We start from the raw sequence: 24,329 nt of genomic DNA, 5'->3' as shown, positions 1-24,329 counted from the left end.
ATTAAAATGTGAAATTTAGCAACTTTTATAAAATAAAAGTTCGGGAAGCATTGTTCCTCGCAATATTCAATTACAAGTTAAAGTTCACTCGCTCGCATTATGCCTTACCTTAATATGCAGCTGTACATACAGTGTGAAAAGGGAGCACACAAGTATTACATTCCTGCACACAGACAAAAACAATTAGAGGAACCATTGCGGGCAACATCTCAGTATTTCAGGATCTGAAAATCTTAGATCCTCTGAAAAAGACTTGCTTAGTCCACCTCAAACTTTCAAAGTGGGTTCCACTCAGTCCTGCAAACCCAACTTTCTTTAAGCTTATCTCATAGGGCCTGATTATGACTTTGGTGGTGTGGGAACGGGACTGTCACACCACCACCATGCCAATACCCGACCCATACTGCCAAAGTCCACTGCCGCCTGCCCACCATATTATGACTTTTCTCGTTGTCTGGTGGGTGATCCTTTGGTGGCCTCACATCAATAGGAGCATCAAAGCCGGCTCCTGCAGGGCATGGACTCTGCAGTCCTGGCATGCAGGAAAGGGGGTGCATGCACACGGGGGGGCACAGCATGTACCCCCTGCATGCATCCCCATGACTTGAGGCACAATAGGGCTCGGTATGGAACCCTTAGTTCCCTCACCACCAGTCTTTTCATGGCGTGCTCACTGCCAGGCAGGCAGTGAGGAAACTTGTAATATGCTTGGCGGTCCAGCAAGGACACCACCGGGATAATACTGCCTCACACCACTGCAACACTGCCAGGGAATGGTCATTCCCCGGAGGTTGCAGCAGGATTGCAACTGTCTGACCACCAAACTCAAAATTGGGCGCCAGGTCGGCTAGTCCGGCGGTAGCCACAGCGCGTTTGGCAGTCCTGTGGACCGCCAAACTCATAATCACCTCCTAAGTCTCTAGGTGTCTCTTTATGTGTCCAGTATGATTAGCTGCAGAAAATTTACAGCACAGTGCGGGGGATTGTGTACTGTTGCATTAAATCAGTCAGCAAGTATTCAATTATTCAGAATCCTACTAATTGCAGTATTGGAGCAATTTCAGACATTTCTGGTGATCAAAATGTGATGGATGCAGCGAAGGTTGTTTTGCACCGATTAAGAGACACAGAATTGGTTTCCGAAGATGGTGATATCAGGTTATGGTGGAACCCTCTGCCTTATACTCCTCCTTTTCTATGTAAGAGCATTGGCCCATACCCCTTAACCAATCTCACAGTGAGGGGGCTACTATGGATCTTCATCTCTGTGCTATGTCCCTTTTTACAAAAATGTATACCATCACAGTAAAAATGTGACTGCTTTCTGTTCCTCCCAATTGCTCTATTATGGAGAGGAGAGCAATGTAGGTGTTAGGACTGTAGGTATACCCAGCACTACAGCTAGGATAGGAGGCCAAGTGCAATTCAGATTCCATTGTTGTATTTGGATCCCATTCCTGTTGCATGATGGGGCATTCCAAAATGAGATGTCGGATGATCAAAATAATTTTTAGACTTCTGAGAAATGATTCATGTATTCCTCAAATAGCTTCTAGCTCTGGTGATTTCAATGTCTTCTCCATATGCACAATATCTTCAGCTGTGATAGCAAATGCTGTTGGCGGATTCAGATTCAGATTCAAATTCAGATGGCGGAAAGAAGCGGAAATAATGTATTGCAATAAATCCTGCACCAGTGATAAACCATGTGATCATAGACTGTACAGTTGGGAGAACTCAACTTTGGATCCAATTATAATGTCTGAGCATACATCAAAAAAGAAAATAAGGGCCTGATTCCAGGTTTAGTGGACAGGTTATTCTGTCACAAACATGACAGATGCTTGGCTTATTATAAATTGCATGGGATGTAATGCTTGTATAATAATGATAAACTGAAATCCAGGCACCTCTTCACTGAGCAGTTGAATTAATAAAAAGCTAAACATTTGCTGTTTCTTGGAATGGAAATTTAATGTCCAGAGTTAACCTGCACCTAAGTTAAAATCCATAGATAGATCTATCAGAATATTTAGCCGTTTTTTTAGCTTGGATAACAATACTGGGATACTGTAGGTGTCCCAGGTATGTGTTGATAAACTCCACTTGTTTCAGCTTTTCAGAGATATCCACTCAGTAGGTAACCCAGACACTTATAGTTCATGAGCATATTTCTTCAAGAAAGTGTTTTCTCACTCAAATATAAAAGGCCTAAAAAATGTACCCAGTCTTTATGCTTTTTTTGTTACCATCACAACAGCATCTCCATCTGCTAAACGCAGCAAGACTGGTCCTCAACCTGCCAAGATACTGCCACATCTCCCAGCCCCTGCGCACACTCCACTAGCTCCCCTTTGAAGCTAGAGTCACCTTCAAGGTGATCACCGACGCCCACAAGGCCCTCCACGACATCGGACCAGCATACCTGAACAGCTAACTCAAATTCCACGCACCCCAGCGGACCCTACGATCTTCCCAGCTCTCCTACACTGTGGTCCTTCGCAAGAAACCTCAAAACCTGGCTGTTCGACAGACCCCACTCTTGATGGACTGGAGCCTGCTAAACCCCCCCCCCCCCCCCACACACACACACACCATCAGCACCTTGAGACCCTTACGGGTGAGTAGTCGCGCTTAACAAATGCCTTATTGATCTGCTAAAATGGCTGCCAGAGATATTATTCACACATATCAATTTAGTTGGTTCTGTAGAACATGGACTGCAAGCCACCGCAGGTTAGGCATTATGATTTTCATGAAGTAATCACAGAAAAAAACTTTAGGGTGGTTATTACTAGCATCATGCTAATTTACTATGTTGAATTCAACGCTATCATCTCCTCATCATGTATATTGTCTTGTGTAATACCTCACTTTAACTCCAGGAAATACTGTGACACAAAATTACGCCTACGATGTTCCCAGATTTAGGATCTGAATTAGAGCTTTGCAGACAGGGTTTGAGACGGAGTACCCTGCCTCATTTAGAGACATGAACACCTTAAGTTTTCTGTCAATGGAGCCCCATTGACTCTGCTGATGGAAAACTGGCTTGAAAGACTCAACATAGTAGGGGTTGTCAGAGGAAGGACATTACACAACCCATTTAACTTAGGGTGGATGCTGTAATGTCTTCTTAACTGGCAGTGAGGGACAGAAAAAAATAATGGCCTTCATATCCTAGGGGGTCATTCGTTTTTTGTTTTTCTAAAACAAACTCCTACTTTGGGAATTTGTTTGCGAAAATGTTTGTTTTATGAAGCATTGTGAATGGCTGTCAAAACCGTCGCCCATCAAAGCTTTTGTACATTGGAGGGAACTGCCACGATGACAGCTGGCTCGGCAGTCACATCTTAATATGAGATACTGTAGTACATCAGGATGACAGAGGTAATATCCTCTGCCACCCTGATGAATGGATTACCATGATTCAAACTGTAACTCAGGCTTTCAATCTAGTTTTGAAGTTCACCACGATTATGCTCAGAAATGTTAAAAAAATCCATTTCGAGCTGTACGTTGGTTTCCCAAGTGATACTCCTGCAGCGGATGTAGAGCAGGGAAAATGTGGATCTGCAGATATCTTACCCCTCTTTTCTTCCATTTTATAAAAATATGTTCTTCTGAGAAATTGGTTCCCTGTTCCCGCCAAAGTAAATACCATTGATGGTTTCATGCTTCACAGCTGTCTGCACCTGTTTCAATCTTTTCCTAGAGTAAGAGTGCGTTAACGTTGACATAGAGTCCAATTTATATTTTGGTGTTAAGGATACTTCATTACAATGGAGACAGAGTATCCTTACCGTCAAGGTAATGGTACATGTACCCGATTTATAAGCAGGTGGACCATTGGTGAAAGTAAAGTGGAGATTGCTTCGTCTCAATCGTGGTCAGACCCCTCCAAGGAGTAAGGGCCGTCATAAAATTGACTATATATCCACCCGCCTAGTTAGGATGGGCGAACATATAGCTGTTTTTTTTTACTGTCCCTCACCAGCAGGCAAAGCCTCACCAGTTGAAATGACTCCTATGGTGAGGGGAGTGGCAGCATATTTTTTATTTTAAAAAAGAAAACCGAGGTTGAGGATTTTCTTTTTGAAAATAAAATAAAAAAAATGTTTGGTGCAAGACTCCCTCCCATTGAAAAATGCATTGAAAGGAACCGTTGTGACGGCGGTTCCTGACAATTCTTTATAAATGTAGTGGGTGGTCCCTCCACCAGAGATACGAAGTAATTTACTCTATCTCCCTGGCGGAACAAAGGCCATCGGCATGATCTATCTTGGGCCCTTGGTCTTCGGAACAAACTATTTACTAGAGCACTACTTTTTCATAGAATGCTCGAAGACTTGATTTTTAAAACATGCTCAGGCAAACTATTGCTTAATAGGTGTCCTCGGCAGGAGAATTGTAATTATGTGTCCTCGGTGATGTCTGCTGATTGGTTAGAGAAGAGCATGTAGTATATTTGCTCATTGGCTCAGCGCAAACATTTAATCATGTATTTGTCATTTTAATTGTACAGCGACTTGCTGCATCTGACAAAGCTTGCATGCAAAATTACCTGAAACAAAAATGGAATAACCTGAAACAAAAGTCCAATATTTCAGTGCAACATCTTACTACAGAATAAATCACAAAAAACCAAGTGAAATAAGAAAAACAACAAAGAAAGGCATCAGACTGGTCCTTTAATTACACAATGTTAAGAATGTGAAATTACTTCCAATACTATAATTGATTTAAAAGAACTTCAATTCGTGAGAAACATGCCAGAATTCAAACAGCGTGCCTTTTCATTAACTGACATCATTGCTGCAGATGCATGGCTTGAAGTTAGAGTGCAGATGCCACCGTTCTACTCTCAGGAAGGTGGGTAACATAGCATAAGCCTTTTTTTGCAGGGGCAGCTCCTCTGTAATGGTGGAGGAGTGTCATCACACTGCCCAGAGCCAGCAGATGTGGCTCACTGGCTAGAGGAGGCAGACCTGGAAGCAATTCCCGGCTCGGCGGGGTCTTGAGTCCTAAAATGTCCATGGACTCGACAATTCTCGCTCCGGTGCCTACTCGATTCACGGGTTCACACTCTGCGACTCTGGGCAATAGCTTGCTTAATCTCCACAACGGCCCCTCGCGGCGGGATGCCTGGCTTTCACCTTGCGGATACCCTGCCGGGGTTATCTCACAGGGTAATACCAGGTCGGGTTCCCAAAGCAAGCGCTTAGAAATCGCTCGGTGATTTGCGCTATATAAATTCATTTACATTTACAGATGATAATTACAATTATAATAACAGAATGTTATTATCATTCTATTTATCGTTGTCCGAGATACGATGATACAATGGAATCCAAGCAATGAGCACAGGGCTGAGCATGATATGGCGGAGGAGTAGTGTGCCCGTCACCTTTTCTTTCAAACCTACCTCAAGGATTTTTTTTCTAAATAGAGTAAAACAATATTCAATATTGTAATTATTGTTTCTGTCTATAACTAATGGGTGTAAACGTTCAGCATTGGTTGTTTTAAAGCAGGTATCACCGAATTGAAATGTTTTCTAAACAGACCCATTGCTGGCTTTTTCGTTTTGCATAGTTCCCATGTCAAATGTACACTCATGTGTGTTTTAAGAGTTACTTGAAGCATGCATTGCATTTCATACCAATACACTTCATATAAACCTAGTTAGCCCAAGATGTTTCTTTCTTGGAACGGTAAAGCAGTATTAATGTATAGCAAAGGAAACAGGTATTCGCATGGCCAATAGATAGGAACCCAATGCACAACCATTAGCATTGCCAATGCTATTTTTTTACTTTGTTGTCTTCTTTAGTTCTCATTTTTTTCCTTCCAAATGTCCGTGTTCACATTTTTAATCTTTCGTTTTCATTTGCATGATTTTCCTCACAACCGACTCTCTCCTTCCACTTTCTGTGTCTTAATTGGGTAAATAGTTGTATTTACTTTATTCGATGGAAAATTCATCATAAAAGTATACAGTTTATACAATATATATAAAAAAAAAGAGTAGGGACATAACACTCGTGTAAATACAAACATCCTCCTATACTACTCAGTTTAAATTATCTAAAATCAAGCTCAAGGCTTGTTACATAAAAACCATAAAAAACAATTCATGTCAGTTAGGTTAAATGGGTGGAACGCTTGGCCCTCCTAGTGCGTGTGTCTTAATTTCTTACATTCCTTTTTACTTGTGGTGTATACCCTCAGAAACCTTTTTTCCTCCTCCCTTTATTGACTTCTTCCCCGGTTTTCCTGTCTCGTTTTAGATTTTTTTTATTTTATTTTGTATTTTTATTTTTCTGAACGAGAACGCCCTGTTCCCCTCAGTTTCCTCTTTCGCTCATTTTTTTTCATATTTATTGTTTTTCCTTTTTCCTTCCCACGCTATGTATCCTATTTTAAGATTATTTGAAAAAAGTTTTAAGTATTACAAAGACTTTATTTTGCAAACTGTCACGCTTAAAGTATCAAATTTCGAAGTGACAATCTATCAGTTTTCAGATAATTATTTGAAAACTTGTCAACCCTTGACACTGCTAGAAATGTGAAGTAGAACACCTTGCTATTCTTTGTCTTCTAAAGTGATGGAGCAAGTGTGTGTTGGCCTAAAGAGCACAGTCTTATTTTGAAGATGTGCTTTTTAACGTCAATATGTGCAATGTAGAGTACCAGATTTTCTGCCCCGGTGCAAGCAGCAAGAATGTCCATCTCTCATCACCACCCCTGGTGTCTTCTCCTCCACCAGGAAATACATTCATAATATACCCTGAAACGAGGAGATATAATGTGTGTTCCCAAGGATCCTCTGTAAACTCTGGTAGGCAGGGCTGGACTTGCCATTCTGCTACTCTCGCATTTTCCCGGAGGGCTGCAGATTAGGGAGCTGGTGGTCTGAACTCAGTGGGCTTCAAATTACCTAACAGGGAAGCTAAAATGAGCCTATTCTACTTGTGGGCTCATGCCACGTGGGACTGGTCTGAATCTTTTACCAGTGCTGGTTTCCAGTCTGGTACTGTTGATAGGCTCTGTTATTAGGTTGGATCTGATGCAGTTTACAGTCTGGGAAATTGCAGGTTTTGGTACTGTAAATACATTTAGCTTTCTCTCTATGTATTTTCACATCAGGTCCCTGTTGTGCAATAAGTCTTGCTTAATACACTTGTTTCTTTTGAGCATGGTCCCCTGATGTGTGAGATGTGTCTCTATGTGCTGCGATTGGGAAGTATGGAGTATTAGTCTGGGTACAAATATTACTATGATGTAAGATTTGCTTTAATGAGATCTAAGTTTGAGGGTCGGGGAGCATTAGACCAGATGGGACCTTAATGGACACAATATGCAATAAAATAAATAATGGTCAGGTGCCACCACAACAGTTTAGTTGCTGTAAAGGGGTGGTTTGCATCTTGGTCCAATGTTCCCGAGTTGTGTTTTTAGTATCAGAGTAGGATCTGCAAAGTATTTGTTGGTGAAAAAGCAGTTGTCACTCTAATAGCACTTTGGTGGTGTAATGTGGTAGTGAAGGAATTCTAGAGTGCTGGTTAAAGAAGCAGACTTTTACAGAGTGTAAAATCTTCCTGGCATGTTGGCTAGGGAGCAGTGGGGTCAGGTCTGTATGCAATAATATACATCAGCATGTACAGTAATACACATGAGGAGAGTTATTGTTCTTTTGTGCGCTGCTGATAGATCAGGAACACAATTGCATAGGGTATCATTCTGTCACAGTCTCTAATATAATGTTGTATTGGGTTTCATGAGACCCTGTAATGTGTACGTCCAAGTAATATATAATGACAAATTAAAGTTACTGATTATTTTGTCAATTGTGAATGTAGGCATTTTTATGTTGTTTTAGTTGTTTAGGTTTCCAATTAATCTTGCTTTGGTTTTACTTTTTGGTATGGTTATAAAAAATATCTCAAGTGTGTCGCATTTGATTTGCTGCATATACACTGCTCAAATTGTATTTTGATCTGTCAAAGAGGATTAATTTAAGGGGCAGTGCAGCATAAGAAGTCTGCAGCTAGGCACAGACTGTCGTGTCCACGCAGTGGGCACCATGCAGCACAATGACCAACAGGACACAGGTTGGTGCACTTACAAATCTTTATTGTATTCTATCTGCAGCTGGCTATACACACGTCCGTCCCCGTGGTCGTCCTAGTCAGATCTGTCCTCTTCCTGTCCCCTGACCGGATGTGATGTCCGGTGACCTGGTCACCTCCCTCATGACCCACAGGGTCCTAGTGTCCTCGGTCCCTACTTGTCAGGTCACCACACAGACCTGGCACTTGAACACACTTATCTGCCTGTTGCTCGGGACTGAGTGCAAAGCCTCACAAGGGATAGCCGACCACTTGCCTGGGTGAATAAAACGAGGGGGAAAGGGAAGGACTTTAAAGGCCGCACACACCAATGTCATTACACCTTGATGTTTTTTTTCCAGTGATGAAAATGGAAAATGATACCCCCGGCCATTGTGGTCCTTGTTAGACTGCCGTAGTCATAGTTTGGACACCAGATATACTGAAGGGGGAATATGGAAACCACAAGTTACATATATGTCAGTTGCAGGCAATCCTGCTGCAGTGTGCACAGCACACTTGGAGGCAGGCTGCTCGGACTGCTCATGTTAGCGAGCACGCGTTTTATGAGTTTACACCCGAAAGTAAAAAACAAAGGGACTGAATTGTCCTATTTGAATGTGAAATTCATAGAGGTCAGGCACCAGGGGCGGCCTTAGGCATGTGCAAGCTATGCACCTGCACAGGGCCACCAAACCCCAGGGGCCACCACGGCAATATATATCCTTAATATAATAATCCTCTGCGGATGGATACATATTTGCGTGGCGGCCCCTGGCAGGGATTTGGCGCCCTCCGGCTCTGTTCCACTTCCAAACACCCTGACCCCATCCCCCCTCTTCAATGGCCTCCGCGCCCGCCCCGCCCGGACCCCCTCTTCCGGGGCCCTCTACCTACACTCCCTGCCCAGGGCCGCCATGAGCCTAGAGCCGCCCCTGCAGGCACGTTTGCGCCAGTCTCCCGCCATTTCCAATGTACTGCAACACTGCTTTAAATACTAGACGAATCTCGAGAGCCCGCTGCTGCAGCTATGCGCACAAGGTTATTTACTTTCAATTTAAACTGATTCCACAGAGCTGGTACACTAAGTGGAGGAGGGTCTTCACAGAACAAAAACAGTTTATGTTCCGATTCTAATGGTCACGATGAAATAGATGAACAAGAACCAAAATGTTGTTGGAGCGGTCCTAAAGTGTATATTCAATCTAGACCCTTTCCATCTACAAACCTTCACAGGCAGCAGGAAAAAGTGATATTTTTAGCCGAGAGGTGTTTGCTTTCCGCAATTCCCATGGCTCTCTCGAATATACGTCCATCGCCTGTGGCTGGATTTGACATCCAGAATCCCGCTTGCCACTCTCCCACCAAAAGACATATTGACTTAGAAATGTGTATTTAGGTTTTAAGAAAATGTTTACGAGGAACTGAAGCATAATCTCTTTTATATTTAGAAACACTGCCTGCTTCTGCTACCATGCTAGAGCCACGTTTACCTTTTTTAAGTCCCAGTGAAGAAAAAGGTTTTTGCAGTGCATATGTTGCATTGCCAAAGCGCTTACTCTGTAATCAGGGGAAGGGGAGACAGAATAAAATGTGGATTGAGAGCCTACGTTACCCCTTCTCATTGATGACACCCAGCCCTGATTACAGCACTTTCAAGATCATTTGTAAACCTACCCGTCTGGCCGGATGGGAAGGCGCAGCCGACTCTAGAGAGACGGTGCCTAACCCATCCCCATGGGCAGCAAACAAAGGGCACGGCAGCGGCAGAGTGCGAAGCGCACAAAAACAAGTGGTCAACAAGTGACCAAAAACGGGCTACGGTTTTAAAGGACTATTCAAAGTAGTGGGATGTGGCCACAAACACAGCCAAAAGGCAAGCGGTACAAGAGGTCCCTAGCATTGTCACATGGAAAAACTGACCCCACCCACACCAGATAACATAGGTGTTGCAGCTGCAAGGAGATGAGGAGGCAGAGAGTTACAAGGTTACATTTCTACACTTGTGGTGGGATTGCCCACAAATCCAGAGATACTGGATGGCGATTGTAGCACGTTTGTTGACGTTGTGGGGGACACAGGTAGAGGCTTTGACTCAATGGTGTTTATTAAACATCTGGAAGACAACAAATCTAACGGCAGAGCAACAATTGTGGGTCACGTTAGGCATAATGGTGGTCAAGCTTAACACAGCTAGAAATTGGAGGACAGAAGCGGGACCAGCACTCAGAGATTGGGTAATCGACATGGACTGGTGTATGCAGGCGGAGAGAGGGCGGTGTATGAAGGGAGAGGTTGGCCACATGAACGGACCGAGATTTGGGACAGCTGTTATGAAAATAGAGGGATGCTCTGTCATCCGGTTGTAAGACCCCCTCGGGTGGGAAGAGTCTGATGACACAGTGGAGAATTGATACAAGAGAAATGGGTGAATGACGTGGTAAACTTGGAGATGAACGTCCTGATAATGTGAGATGTGCAAATTTTGTACTGATGCTGATTGTTATTACCATTGCTGTTATGTGTCCACTTTGTCTTATTTTTTCAATAGTAAAAAAGATTTGTAAAAAAAAAATGGGTCAAAAGTGAATAAGAAGAGACAACTGGGACTTCAGCATAGTCTTACATTTGATGTCACTCATTATCAGTAATTGTTTACATTAGTAGAGTCGTCGGCTACTGTACCTGAGCACCAGCAGTTTCGCTTTAATGTATTCATTATCGTTGTAGGTTAAAGCGCATATGCAACTTGCATAATATTGCACATACAATGTTACATTTCACATGCAACATCAAGTCTTGTCTTGTTATCTAGTGATAAGACTGCTGTCGATATGTTATTCATACAAAATACTGTGTCTGTCCTCAGTATCCTGCCTACACTGAGAGAAGAGCCTAAACCGTGACCTCATCCTTCAGATAGAGAATATTTTTGGGAGATTAATGAAGAGCCAAGGACTGCGACTAATGCCTATTTTCCACCGCCAGCCAGCACTGTGGTGATGTATATTACTTTCCACATCTGTTCACAAGCAGCAGATGTGGCCATGACTTCCATAAATCAAGCGTGCTGTAAACTATTACCTTATTTCGGCACAAGGTTTTGCTAGGCTGCATATGGATCCTCGTGTTTTAGATATAACATCTGCCGCATAGTGACACCGTTTCAATGATTTGCCACACTTGGTACATGAACTCAGAGTCAATGTTTAATATGAACTGACAGCAGGCTGAAGCATTCAAGCCTCAATACCCATTCTACAAGGCTCATTACAATCCCTGTTAATTAAGATATATAATAAACTACAAATATGAAGAGCAGATTGGGTCGGCTGAATTTTTAAGATAGATAAAATGAATGGAAAGCCTCACTGTGGGCACCGAAAATACTATTGACCACATCGGTGCTTCCGCCTCTAGGCGATTGAGACCGATCAACAAGGCCTCGAAAACTTAAGTCAGAAAGGGTGATCAACACAATATTTGGAAGATGTCATATCATGATTTCAGAGCCAACAATTAAAAAAATTGATATCCTACTATATCATCCGCTATTTCTCACCTATTGAAAAAGATCAATTCACAGGATCATAACTCACATATTTTGACATCACTGCTTTGACTCCTGGTATCTGATTCAGATATAATTACATATGTGCATGGTGTAATCCTACTATGAAAGGAGGTTGATTGAGGGAACAAAAAAATCCCTAACCCCGCATGCCTAAACAACGCGGACTGAATAACGACCACGTCTTAACCACGCATTGTTTTACCATGCATGCCTTTACCACAAATTTTCTTGGTAAAGCCATGCATGGTAAAGGGGTATGCATGGCTAAGGTGGCCACCTCGCTCCCCAGCTCCCTAAAACCCAAATACCCCCCAAACGCCCTCCCGTCCTGAGGAGCAAATACCCAAACTCCCTCCCAACCCCCACACTGTGCCCTCCGCCTGCCCTAATACCTAAAACCCTGTCCCTTAACCCTGTCCCTTAACCTGACCCAGCAATAAGAACTGCCCCTCCCTCCCCCAAGCCCTAAAAACTACCCCAACTACCCATTACCCTCCCCAGCCCTGAGGCCTAATACCCTTACCCCTAATAAAAAGAAACTAACCCAGCGCTCCTCCAGCCCGAGAAACTTCTCCAACCACCCCAGCCCTAAAATCAATCCCTGACCCCCAGCCCTGAAAACTTGCCCAACCCTGCCCGGAACTAGCCCCAATTCTCAGCCCTAAAAACTAGACCCAAGCCCCCCAGCCCTGAAAACTACTTCCAACTCCCCAGCCCAGAAAACTACCCCTGGCCCACACCCCAGCCCAGAAAACTACCTGCGACCCACCCCCAGCCCAGAAAACTACCCCCCAGGCCACCAAACTACCCCTGACCAACCCCCAGCCCACCAAACTACTCCCAACCCACCCCCCAGCCCATAGAAAATCACAAACCCACCCCAAGCCCCATTTAAAAAACCGTACCCACCCCAGCGTGCAAAAGAACATCGACCCTCCAGCCCACAAATGTACCCCAACCTACCCACCCAGCCCCACTTACCTCATTGCGGATCGCTTCCTGCTTCCGTCCGTCCGAAGCTAGACTTCCCTTGACCCACCCTGAGGCAACAACACTACCCCGACCAACCCCACAGCCCACAAATCCTCCCGACTCACCCACCAGTCCACAAAACATTCCTGACCCACCCCCCAAAACATTCCCAACCAACCCCCAGCCCACAAAACAACCCGACCCCCCAGTTCACAAAGGTACCCTGACCCACCTCCCAGCCCACAAAACAACCCCAGCCACCCCTTCCCACAAAAGTACCCTGAACCACCCCCTAGCCCCACTTACCTCACAGCGGATCTCTCCCTGCTTCCTTTCGTATGCAAGCCCTACCGCGCATTGCCCTAACCATGCACCTGTGTGGGTAAGGCATATGCGTGGTGAAGGCATGCGTGGTAGGGCTTGCAGAGTCGGAACACTTGCGGTTTAGACCGTGGTGTTCTGACTATTCCCGATGAAAGGGAACATTGTTTTTAATATCAGAAACTGCAGTCTTAGATTCCAGTCCTCTGAGTATAAACTGCTGATAGTCCAGTTCATACATTGAGTTAGACCACAGAAAGAGCCTTCTCCCTCTGAAGTGACATAAATTTCCATTGAGGAACGATAAGAAAAATTAAAAGAAATAACTATTATCTGTAACTCTTGGCTGGCTAATGTTCTTCGACATGGAATGAAGAACTTAAGGCCAAGACACCACCTCCGAGATATTTGTGATCTCTATAAGCAAAGTAACCAGAAATATGTAATCGCTGCCATCAAAGTTGAATAAGTGCCTTCTGGTAATTGGTTTATGACAGTATGTGCTATATGAGGCAGGCTATGTGATTCATATGTGAGGTGAAAATTGTAAATGACTAATCAGGTTTGCATTTGTGTTGAAAGATTAGCAGGTTTCTGTAAAATAGGAATCCACAAGTTGAAGATAAAAGTTCAGGTTTATTCAGAAGTAAGATCCCATCCACAGGTGAACATCCAGCCAGCATCAATCTAGGATTGTAACTGCCTACAGTACAAAGCATAACATTCCAGGAGATGTGCAGAAGATTCCAGTGCCTCATGACATCAGCGCAGCTATGTCATGAAGCACAGACACACAGAACCACGATGCCACAGTTTCCATTTACCAAGAATTGCTCCCACTAAACAGAGGAGATCATATCACCTGGTGCATGGAATGGAAAGTCTTTGGGTCTTAAGTTTCATTACTTCTTCCAAGACTGAATTCTAATGCTGGCAAATATGCCACTAACAGTTTGAGCAGACTCAGTCAAAGAATCTACTTATAGAGTGATGACATTCACTAAACAATGTTAAATTGTATCAAAAGAAATCCCAGTAAAAACAGCACATTATTCTGAGACAGAAGAGAACCGGAGGCGATTGACTGGCATCCTGAATACTCACATAGTTATACAGTGTGCATAATCGAATTCCTGCAGAATGAGGGATTAGCTGTAAACCCTGTGTTGGTTTAAAGTCTATTCCTATGCATTTGCATCTCTACCGCTTCTAAACAAGCATTAACAGAGCCATTGGTTCTGACGATGGATGCCAGCCTATTGTCTATATCAATGCTTGTTTTGTCATGGTTTTTGTAAAACTTTCTTTTGAGGAGCTGTCAGACAATCCGTAAACATAAATAAAATGGACATTAACTAAAAGCAAAAATATTGTTTTCGTCGCACAAAGCACACTTTGAATAGTAGTCCCTGGAACTGAAAGTAACTACTTTGTGTTCTTTGTGAAAGAATCACTCACAGTGAAGTTAGCCAATGCCTTAAGTGGGCTGAACCAATACTCCATCCTTTATGCTGTTGTGGGCAGAAGAAAACTGTGAATGACACAATAAAAGACTAATAAATGCTAGTGTTAATGTCTGGATAGCTATGTCTGAAGTTAATGGGGCTGCATCTGGTGAAAGTTTAAATTAGAGTCTGACAGATTAGGAGTTCCAGCACAGCCAAATTCTTAGTTCTAGGGCTTCATTTAGAGGTGGCCAGATCACCAGATTTCTGGCTGCATCAGAAGCCTCAGCTGGCTTTCCCATCAGAAACCTGTGTTTATCTGCCCATCCACCACAAGGCCATCAGTCAAAGCATGTTGAAGGTTTGCCCAATGTAAGAGAGCTTTGAAGCTTTGGAACAGGGCCACAGCAGGCTCTAGGGACATATTGATCTCACACAGGGCCACTCTTAGCATACTAAGGACCTAGAACCTTAACACTGTAATTACCACTTACCAGGTAGGATTACAGGGCATAACATATCCCATTTATTTATAAACAGAAAAAAGAACCTGAGGCACAGAACATCTGCCCTACACCTAACAAGAATCATTGCAGAGGCTGAATGTAAACCAACAGGCCCATTTTCCTGGCCAGTAATTGCGGCTGATAAAATCGCATGTGGCTTTGCTGCTACAGCCTCTCTCCACCACCACCCCAGGCAGAAGCCACTGCACACATTTATCACCGGTTTAACCCCTTCGATGCTCATGACGAGCTGTACACCTCTTGTACGCTCATGACGAGCTGAGCTCGTCATGAATGCATTGTTTTCTGAGTTCTTCAGCACAGCAGGGGAATTGCTGCAGCAATGATGGTGTTAAGGAAGTTGGTAAACGAGAGCAATAAACCCCTTGAAAAAGTGATCATTGTGCATAATAGCACACAATAATGTGCCTACACAGTTATAACACATTCCATGGAGTGTACCTTATAATAGGAGTAAACATGTACTGCGGTAGGTGTTGGAAACAATAGTTCCCGCCACCAAGACTCTCCGCACAGCTTTAATCATAACTCATATTCAGTGCCATAGTCTTGTAGCCATACAGGTACACTTCTCATTCTACTCTCAACATGCGAGTCCACCCAGGCTCCAGCCTCCTCTTTTCCCCTGCCCGTCTTACAATGTATCCCTCAAAAGGCACACTATCAGCTTTTATTTCTTTGCTCAAAATATCTGTTCTTTCCATCAACATGAAACTGTAGTAAAGACTGTAGAACTATTCCTCGTTGTGCAATATGCCCCTACCATTTCTTCTACTACACTTCTCACGCTCACGTTTGTCCTCTCATTCAATGCCATCTGAGCAGTATCCTTAACCAGATTTGGACTGGCTTATAGGACAATCTCGCAATGCCTGAAAGGCTGGTTGAACATAACAATGTATGGGAGTTTTTTGGGCTGTTTGTGAGCCTGTTTTATAGTTATTTGCTTTGTTTTTCACTGTTAATTTCTCTGACATAACCACAAACATTGCCTGCAGCAAGCACACATGCATGCAATGTCCCATGCCTTGCAAAACACTCATACAGTGCCTTTACAAGTTCAAACATGCCCTTACCTGCAAATGTGAACCACTTTTATTTTTAGCTATCCCATTCGCTAATGGGCCCACATTTATTTTGGTGCCCAGGCCTATTTTCTGTCCCAGACATACCTTGCCCTTAACCAATTTGTTGTATGCCTGTTAAATGATGCTGTTACTCTGTGGACTGTACAGAGGAGTCATCACATTTGCTATTATGACCTACTAAGAAGATATACGTAAAGTTAGAAGATAATTGTATACGATTGTCCATGACTATCTGTAATGGGTATCCTTCTCTTAGAAACAAAGTCTTCAATATGTTTATTGTCTCAGTATTAATTTCCTCACAAATTCTGCTCCAAAAAACCTACAAAAAACATTTGCCACAACTGTGGCAAAATCTTAGGTAATACATAGACCCAGTAAAATAGAAATAAAACTGCTCTCATGCTGCTTCCGTTGCCTCAAACTTTCCCATTGGACCTCCACTCACTCTCAACCTTTTCTCACTGCTGAATCATAATTAGCAGTTCTCCATCCACCCTTTAACATCCTTATCTATTCCTGGCGCCCAATACTTTTTATCTGCCTTGCTTTGTTAATGTGTTTCCTAAATGTCCCTCCTGCACTTACAACAACTTTTCTCTAATCGAGCTAGTGATGCAAACCTTTCACCCCTTGATACCAGATTCTTTGAAAGTCCCAAACTCAACTCTTCCTTCAATGTTCGAAACACTCAGAATCGTGCAACCAAATGTCCCTCTCTCTTCCAACATGTTTTGAAATATTTAATAATTGAATGCATCATGAGGTCATTTTCAGCAGCTTTGTCCTGTTATTCATGTGATGGATTTTTTTCTGACCATCTTTATAGCATCTTCTATGAATACCACAACACACTCAGCTAAATTACATTACATCAAAATCTCTCTACTTCAAAAGCATTCAATATAAGCAATCAATGTGAACATTCTTCCAACATGCCACATGCTCTTTCTCAAAATGAAATTCCTCTAATCTTGAGGCAATCGTGACCAACCTTGCATAAGTATTATCTCTCTACTTAGCTCATGTACTTTTAAAAACAATGTATTTTCCATACACAATGCAAAGATTAACCCTCACGAGTACCTCCGAAAACACTCCACACCCAAACTGCTGACAGCGCCTCCCTCTTGATCACAGAGTAGGTGTGTTCTGCTTTGTTTGAGGACCTGTAAGCCAAGGCACCCAGCCTTCATTTTAACTCCTTTCACTTGATAGTGTATGACTCATAATCAGTGTGTACCAGATTCTGCAGTAAGTATGCTCTTTGCTTTGATGTCAAACTGGCATACTATCTTAACACACAATATGTCTTCCTTAATTCTATTGAAATCATATTCTTGTATGATCCACCACTTAAACATCTTCCCTTTTTGCAACAATTACCTTGATGATTATGTGTTTTTTGCAAAGTTTATCGTACATTTAGAATTATATTCTACCGGTCCCATGAATGAGCGTGATTGATATTTATTTTCTAATGTGGTGACAATTGGATTGACCTCACAAAATCATTCTTTGGTTTCACCCCTTGGCTCAAAATTGTGCAGTCTTAATAGTCAATATTATTTATTAGGAACTGGCATTTTTCCTTTCTAAGAATGAGACAAACATTTTCAAAATCTAGGTGATCTTTTTCGAGGTGTAGTTATGTTTCTCTTCCGTGGCTCCACGTATTGATATATCATTTTGGAAAAATCTAACATTTCCCTGGCGTTTGAACACATTAGTCATCATTGTAGGAAAGACGCTGGCCACTGACACTAACTTAAAAGTAAATCTAGTACACTCGAACATGCCCAGCATCCTTATTTGCATTGTTTGGGACCTTCATTTGGTGCATTGTCTGATTTGATGATAGGCCAAAATCAAATCTATTATTTTGAAAAACGTTATGTCACTCCTTAATAGCACCATTGGATTGATGTTCGGAAGAACTACACTCTCCATCATTGCATGTTGATTGAAATTTCTCAAGTCAACACAAAATATCAACCAGCCATCTACAGTTTTTGTAATAGCAATGGAGAAGAGCCGTGTTGAGGCTTCTACTGCCTCAATATGTCCCTCCTTTTACAAATCTACCAATAATTGCTTCCTATGGCCCTCGCCACCAAGGGTATGCACCTCACGGCCAGTATGACAAGTTAGACTTCTTTTTTCTTTGTTTTTCAGTACTCTACACAGTGCTCTTGCTTTTGCCACCTTCGTTTCCTCACACCCTCACTCCCCCCAAAAACTGTTGCATCAGCAAGGTACACTTAACTGCTCTCTTGCCTTGCTCCTTTTATTTACGATCGAGCCGCCACTTGAATGTTGCTTCAGTGATATCCGGTAGTTCGCTTTACTGTTCCAACTGTACATCGAGCTTTACCGCTCCCTTGACTTCCTCACCATCCTAGATAACAGCTGCACATGTGAAGAGACGCTGCGCCTCTGCAACACGAGACAGATTTCAATGCACGCTCTAAAAGTCTGATTTATGACTAGGATACAATTGCATTAACAATTTAAACTTCCACTAAGGTTTAAAAACTACACTTTTTTAATGTGATTTTTTTTATAAGTCTATGTAGTAGAAAAGCTTAATCACACACTGAGAAGTAAAGAAGTGTAGATCGCTTTTAAAGCGAGATAAAGAACGGCAAAGTGCAATGCTTCGAAAAAACTACCCTCACCCACAAAAATATGTGGCATCACTGGTCATATGATGAAGCATGCCACATACTTTTGTGGGTGAGGGCAGTTTTTTCGAAGCATTGCACTTTGCCATTCTTTATCTCTCTTTAAAAGTGATCGACACTTCCACACTTCTCAGTGTGTGATTAGGTATACCCAGAGGAGGGTGAAGTAAGGTTATTTCCTCCCACTCCTCTTTTTGTGTGAGGTTCAGTAGAAAAGCTTGCCTTCTAGTTTTATTAAAGCTTTCCTCCTTACTGTTCCCTTTTATAAGCACTGGGGGAGAATGTGGCCTAACTGCTTGATCAGCCGGCATTGAATCTCAACATCGGCTCAACATCGTGTGATTCTGGGATATCACTGTCTCCGTTCCTAAAAATAAATGAATGCAACTGGTGCTCATGTACAGCACTCTGATACCTTCAGGTCGAGTTAGAGCTGGGTAAAACTGCACAAAACAAAAAATTGTGGTTTCTTGCTGAATACTCTGGAATGCATTTTATAACAGGCAAGAACTTTATATTTGCTGTAACGATTTTGCAATTAAAATATTATTATGCACCGTTAGTTTACACATTCACACCTACCTTCATTCTACACATCTACAGGCTTCATGCTTTTTTACTTTGCTTTCAGCCATGCTGAACAGCAGACATGCTGCTATTCAACATAGCTAAAAGACATTAACATTGACCATGCCAATGGCTCAGTGACTGCCGAGACCTATTTGCTTTGCAAATGCTTGTTTTCCCTAAGTCCCCGTAAACCCTCGCCAAGTGACCTCTTCTGCCCACAAGTGGTGAAGCATTCTTTGAAATCAGTAGCATATGTCACACTTCACACTTAAAACATCCCAATTAAAGTATTTGTACTTGGGTTTCTTGGTATCCCATACATAAAACCTGTCCCTTGTATTCTTTCATTTGTTTCTCCTCCTTTAGTCCCTTTGATTTGTCCTTCCTAATTGTCTAACTATTCACATCACTACCTCGTTTAAAATTCATTTCGTGCATTTTTTTCATGCAAGCTGTCTTATGTGCTGTTCAGACTTTTTCTATTTGGTGTTTGCTTCTGTGATCAACTGGGCATTCTACCTTTTCTAAACAAATACTTTAAAACATTTATGAATGTGGCTTTTATGAATTGAGATATTTTTTAAACAGTTTTTTCATTACACTAAAATATTAGGAGACCTTAATCTGGTACATTAGGCATTGCTATCAAGTCACTCTGTGTTTTCTAATCCTTGAAACAATTTCTTTGATTGCCTTTCAAGAACGGGAGCGGCTCCTCCGCTAAGGCGGAGGAGCGTCGCCCCACTGCTTTAAAGCAGTGAAAAGTGAAAATAAAATGATAATAATGGCCATCCGTTATGTTTATGTTATTTTTACTATTTTACTTGCGCTGTAGTGCATCCCCGCTGGTATTGCGGGGCAGGCCGGCCTACCCTAACACCGAGGCCGAAGGAGGAGTGGTGGCTGCACCTAAAGTGTGGATGAAGGTTTGGCCGGTCGTCTTGGCCGGCCAAACCGTCATGCGTACTGCTATTGTTATCCAAAGGCTGTATTATACAGCCTTAATGGAGAACATGCCCAGCCTCCAAGCCCCTGCCTCAGCGCCAAACCACGGCGCTCAGACCACTCGCAATGATGCTTAAGACAGCATAGTGATTGGTCAAGGGATTCTGGGAGACTGGGTGCTTCCAGGTGGGGAAGTTGCAGCAGCTGCGGCCGGGACTTCCAGGTATGTTTTCTTTTCTTTGTTCTTAGTTATTATTTTTAATTCCCTGACCCCCTGCGGGCCCCAACCACCTCTCCGTCCCCACACGCTCATTCAGTAGTAGCGTTACTGTTTAAGAAGTATTCAGTGTGTGAACCATACAAATTGAATTTCATTAATAAAATTCATACATTTGCCATTTTTGTGGAGAGGGTGAGAGCACTACTATTCAGAGCTAAAATTAGCCTGTGAATACTTGCCGGTCCACCCGCCCTAGCACCCCCCACCCCCTAACCTGAGAAGGTCATACTCACCTGTGAATATTCACAGTCAATTTTGAAAATATTTGCTCAGCTCTAGGATCATAGGTCATATACAATGAAATAAAAAGTTGGACCAACAGTCACTAGTTCCCATGTCTATCAAAAGAGCACGTCCAAATGTCTTCACATGCTACATTATTCCTGTCAAAATAGCTCTACTGCTCTGTAATTTTATTTCAGTTTAATGCATTGAAGTTTGCACTACTAGTCCTTGAAGTTCTTTTTTGGTGTATGTTTGCACTGCATATGTCTGATTATTGGCTTGTTAAAACATCTCACTAATTAAATGTTCCAGATTTCTGTACAATATGTTGCTGCTGCCTACCAGTTGGATTAAACATTATGTTATAAAATGTACTTTATAGACCTCTTGAAAGTAGATGTGAATTTTTTCAGTGCTTGGCAGTGCAGAGCTCAAAAACACACAGAAAAACAAACACACACACACACAAAACGTCTATTAATTCCATGACATTTCAATCGCCTTACGCACATACCAGCTGATTCATGAATTACATAATAAATCACTGACTTGACAACTTTGAGCTCCCTCTTAATATGTGTACACAGTTACAGAAATCAGGATTTGATGAATCAATATGCAGCTAATATATACTGAAGGTGTTTTCACTGCGTCCTTATGAATAACAAGCTATTTATTGGTAATAAAAGATCAGATACTAGACACTGATTGCAAGCTATATCTCTGCACTAGGAAACATATAATGTGTTCCAGTGCAAGTAGGAAATTCCGTCTTTATTTGCCAACCTGTCAGGAAAGTAGACGGACATTCCACCCAGGCACCATTCACAAACTGGGCGCTCAGCCAAGAAACAACAGAAGCGGTTTCTTCCTGTTTCTAATTTGGTGAGGGCAACCTTAATCCAAACAATTTACCCTTCCCTGGGAAATATTCTACAAAAAGGATGTGCTCACACACCACTCCAAGAATGGGCATTGTGAAGCTTGAAAACCGTTGTGAGAACTAACTAACTGCCAATTAGACAAACAAATAAAGACATTACCTATTAAAATACAAATTGACAGCTGTATTTTCTATAACTTTATTACCAACTTTTTGTAAAGTGAAGTAGAAAAAAAGCATATCCATAGCATATCATGCGTTCAATAGTATATTATAAAACCAATTTATGAGTAGCCTCTTCCACCGTCTAGGAGGCACTTATAGGACAACGAAGCAGTCTTACAAGTGTGTGTACTGAGCCAATTACTGAACTGCGCTTATTGTAGTATGCTTTGCAATAGCCGGGTCGAAGCATACAACATACAACAGTATGCTCGTACTATACTCAAGTCGACCAAGTTATAAACCATTGTGTGCGTAAGACACCACTACATCTACAGAGCAGCCAGTGGTGTAACACAAAATGGTATGGCCCCCTGCGGAATGTGATGAGGGACCCGAGTATTCAATATCTCATAGATAATCAATAGCCTGGGGTGATAGGTGTTGCTTTGAGCGGTTGGGGTCCCGGAAGGTGTGGGAATCAGTGCCACTGGGGCCTGTCTCACACCCCTGAGAGCATGACCTTAAAATGTTCTGCCAGCAGTGCTACAAAAATGTTCTGTAACACCCTCAAGGGTCATGGTAGAACAATAATTTAACCCATAACTTTTCAACTCCCTACAAATTTGTAGACTGCATTGTGGACCCCTTAAATGTCAAACAACACACATCACTAGCACGGCTACGACTTCTAGCATGTTTTAATTGTGGATGCTCAACTACACATACCACGCTCAGGAGGTTCTCTAGCACTGAGGCCCCTTCCCATGTACACCCAGAAAACCTTTCTATGTCCAAAACCATGGAAGGTCCACTGCGGGGACCTTCAATGTTCCACTCGCAGCGATACAATAACCTTCTCTCTGGGGTAAGGCTTTAGGAGTTTTGTACCCCAGGGTTTCCTAAGGTCCTAGAACATCTTTGGCAGCAACGCAAATAGGCTCAAACAACCTACAACACAGACAACGAGCACTGTAAGGCTTTTAAGGAAGCACCTAGCTAAACCATTTTAATGTTAGAAACAGCTGTATCGACTTACAGATGACGTCAGAAAAGACAGTTTTTAGTGGTGGTGTGGAGGTGTCTGACATGAACATAGGACTGGAGTAACAGAGAGCGTCTTACCTCTTTCGCACTGGGATCCAGTGAAGCCATACATACAAGCGCATCGGTTGGGAGCCACACATCTTCCTCCGTTCAGACATCCGTGTTCACAAACAGCTGCCAGGTGGGAAGAAAAGCCTTAGTGAGATTCAATTGTGCAATGAAATGAGCCATCTTGCATGCAGAGAGGAAAATAAATAGGGTTCTTTTTCATTTTCTAATGCATTCAATCCCATATTTTGACATTGACCAGCGTGGATCTTGTGTCATACTCAAATGCCACTTGTACTAGATGAGAGCGGGCTGCATCACCCAGAGTGAGAGCGAGCTCCTGATAGCTGCACCTGGAAGTAGTGGCACCATAGGGTACGGTAATTACCATGTATGGTATTAAAGAAATATATCAACTTTTACCTACAGAATTGCACATCGATATCCGCACGTTTTTACCAAACTCCGGGCACCCTTCCCTGCACCTTTTGTTGCATACACTCAATCGATGATTATTGTTTTAAGTTAATAAGGTAATACAAATAATCTCAATATCGCCATGTACATTATTATCAAACCCAGCTGATGAAACCTTTTTTGCTAGATAGCTCCCACTCAGTGGCAGAGAAGTCACAGAACAGTGGCAACACCTGAAAAGGACTTAAAAATGAACCTCATGGAGGAGCTTCGCGCGCATCCGAGATGGCCGCGTGAGCACAGGGCTCCCGAGACCCTCGCCGCCCTCCGCATATATCCTGGATGATATCCTGATTATGAAGACGGGTTGTGGAGATGAAACTCAGCTGATGAGCTAGCTGCTTTCAAAAATTGATTCGGACTTCGGGAACCGCTGCTACGACAACCTGAACTTTTGAGGCCCACCCCATGGCGACGCCTGGGGCTTGAGTCGTTGAGATGCCTAGGCAGTAGTTGAACAACAATAGCCCGACGAGCTCGGCTCATTGCCTTGGAGTTAACTTTCGGTTTCGCTTTCGGTCTTTTGCCTTATCCTATCCCAAGATCGACCTGGTCACTCGAGGTCCTCCGAACTCTGTGACTCCACCGTAAGCTAACGGTCGCGAGCGTCTGTGCTGGGCTGCAGCTGCTGGCACCTGCCTTTGAAGACGCCGGTGGGTCGACCGCGAAGGGCCATTTTCACCAGGTCTCACAGGCCCCTCGGGGGCACATTGCCCAACATGGCGGGCAGACCCGACAACGAGAAGCGGAAAACCAAGACGCCTCTCCGAGGGGGAACTATTCAAACGAATGTCATGGATCGATATACCCAGCCTAAGGGGTCCCCCGGTGGTACGAATAAGATTCTGGAGGAGGTAGGCGGAGACCCGGCTGCGTCGACCGAGTTGACTCTGCAGGATGTCATGGCGCCATTGCAGGTATTAAGTCTTCCATCGGCCAGCAACATGAGTCTCTCGCCCTTAAGCTCGAC

General features: G+C 43.0%; 1 protein-coding gene across 1 annotated transcript in view; it reads right to left on the bottom strand.

The window, feature by feature from the left end:
- The window catches only part of FBN1 (fibrillin 1), a 622,956-nt gene that overhangs the window by 428,827 nt on the left and 169,800 nt on the right, over positions 1-24,329 (bottom strand). Inside the window, exon 5 of the mRNA XM_086958277.1 lies at positions 22,913-23,008. Within this exon, the coding sequence (XP_086814403.1) occupies positions 22,913-23,008 (96 nt within the window). The remainder of the gene's footprint in view (positions 1-22,912; positions 23,009-24,329) is intronic.

Source organism: Lissotriton vulgaris, chromosome 2_1, assembly GCF_964263255.1.
Source record: "Lissotriton vulgaris chromosome 2_1, aLisVul1.2, whole genome shotgun sequence".
Taxonomy (NCBI): Eukaryota; Metazoa; Chordata; class Amphibia; order Caudata; family Salamandridae; genus Lissotriton; species Lissotriton vulgaris.
The sequence above is the reverse complement of the archived record's forward strand: the minus strand, read 5'-3'. Positions and strand labels throughout refer to the sequence as shown.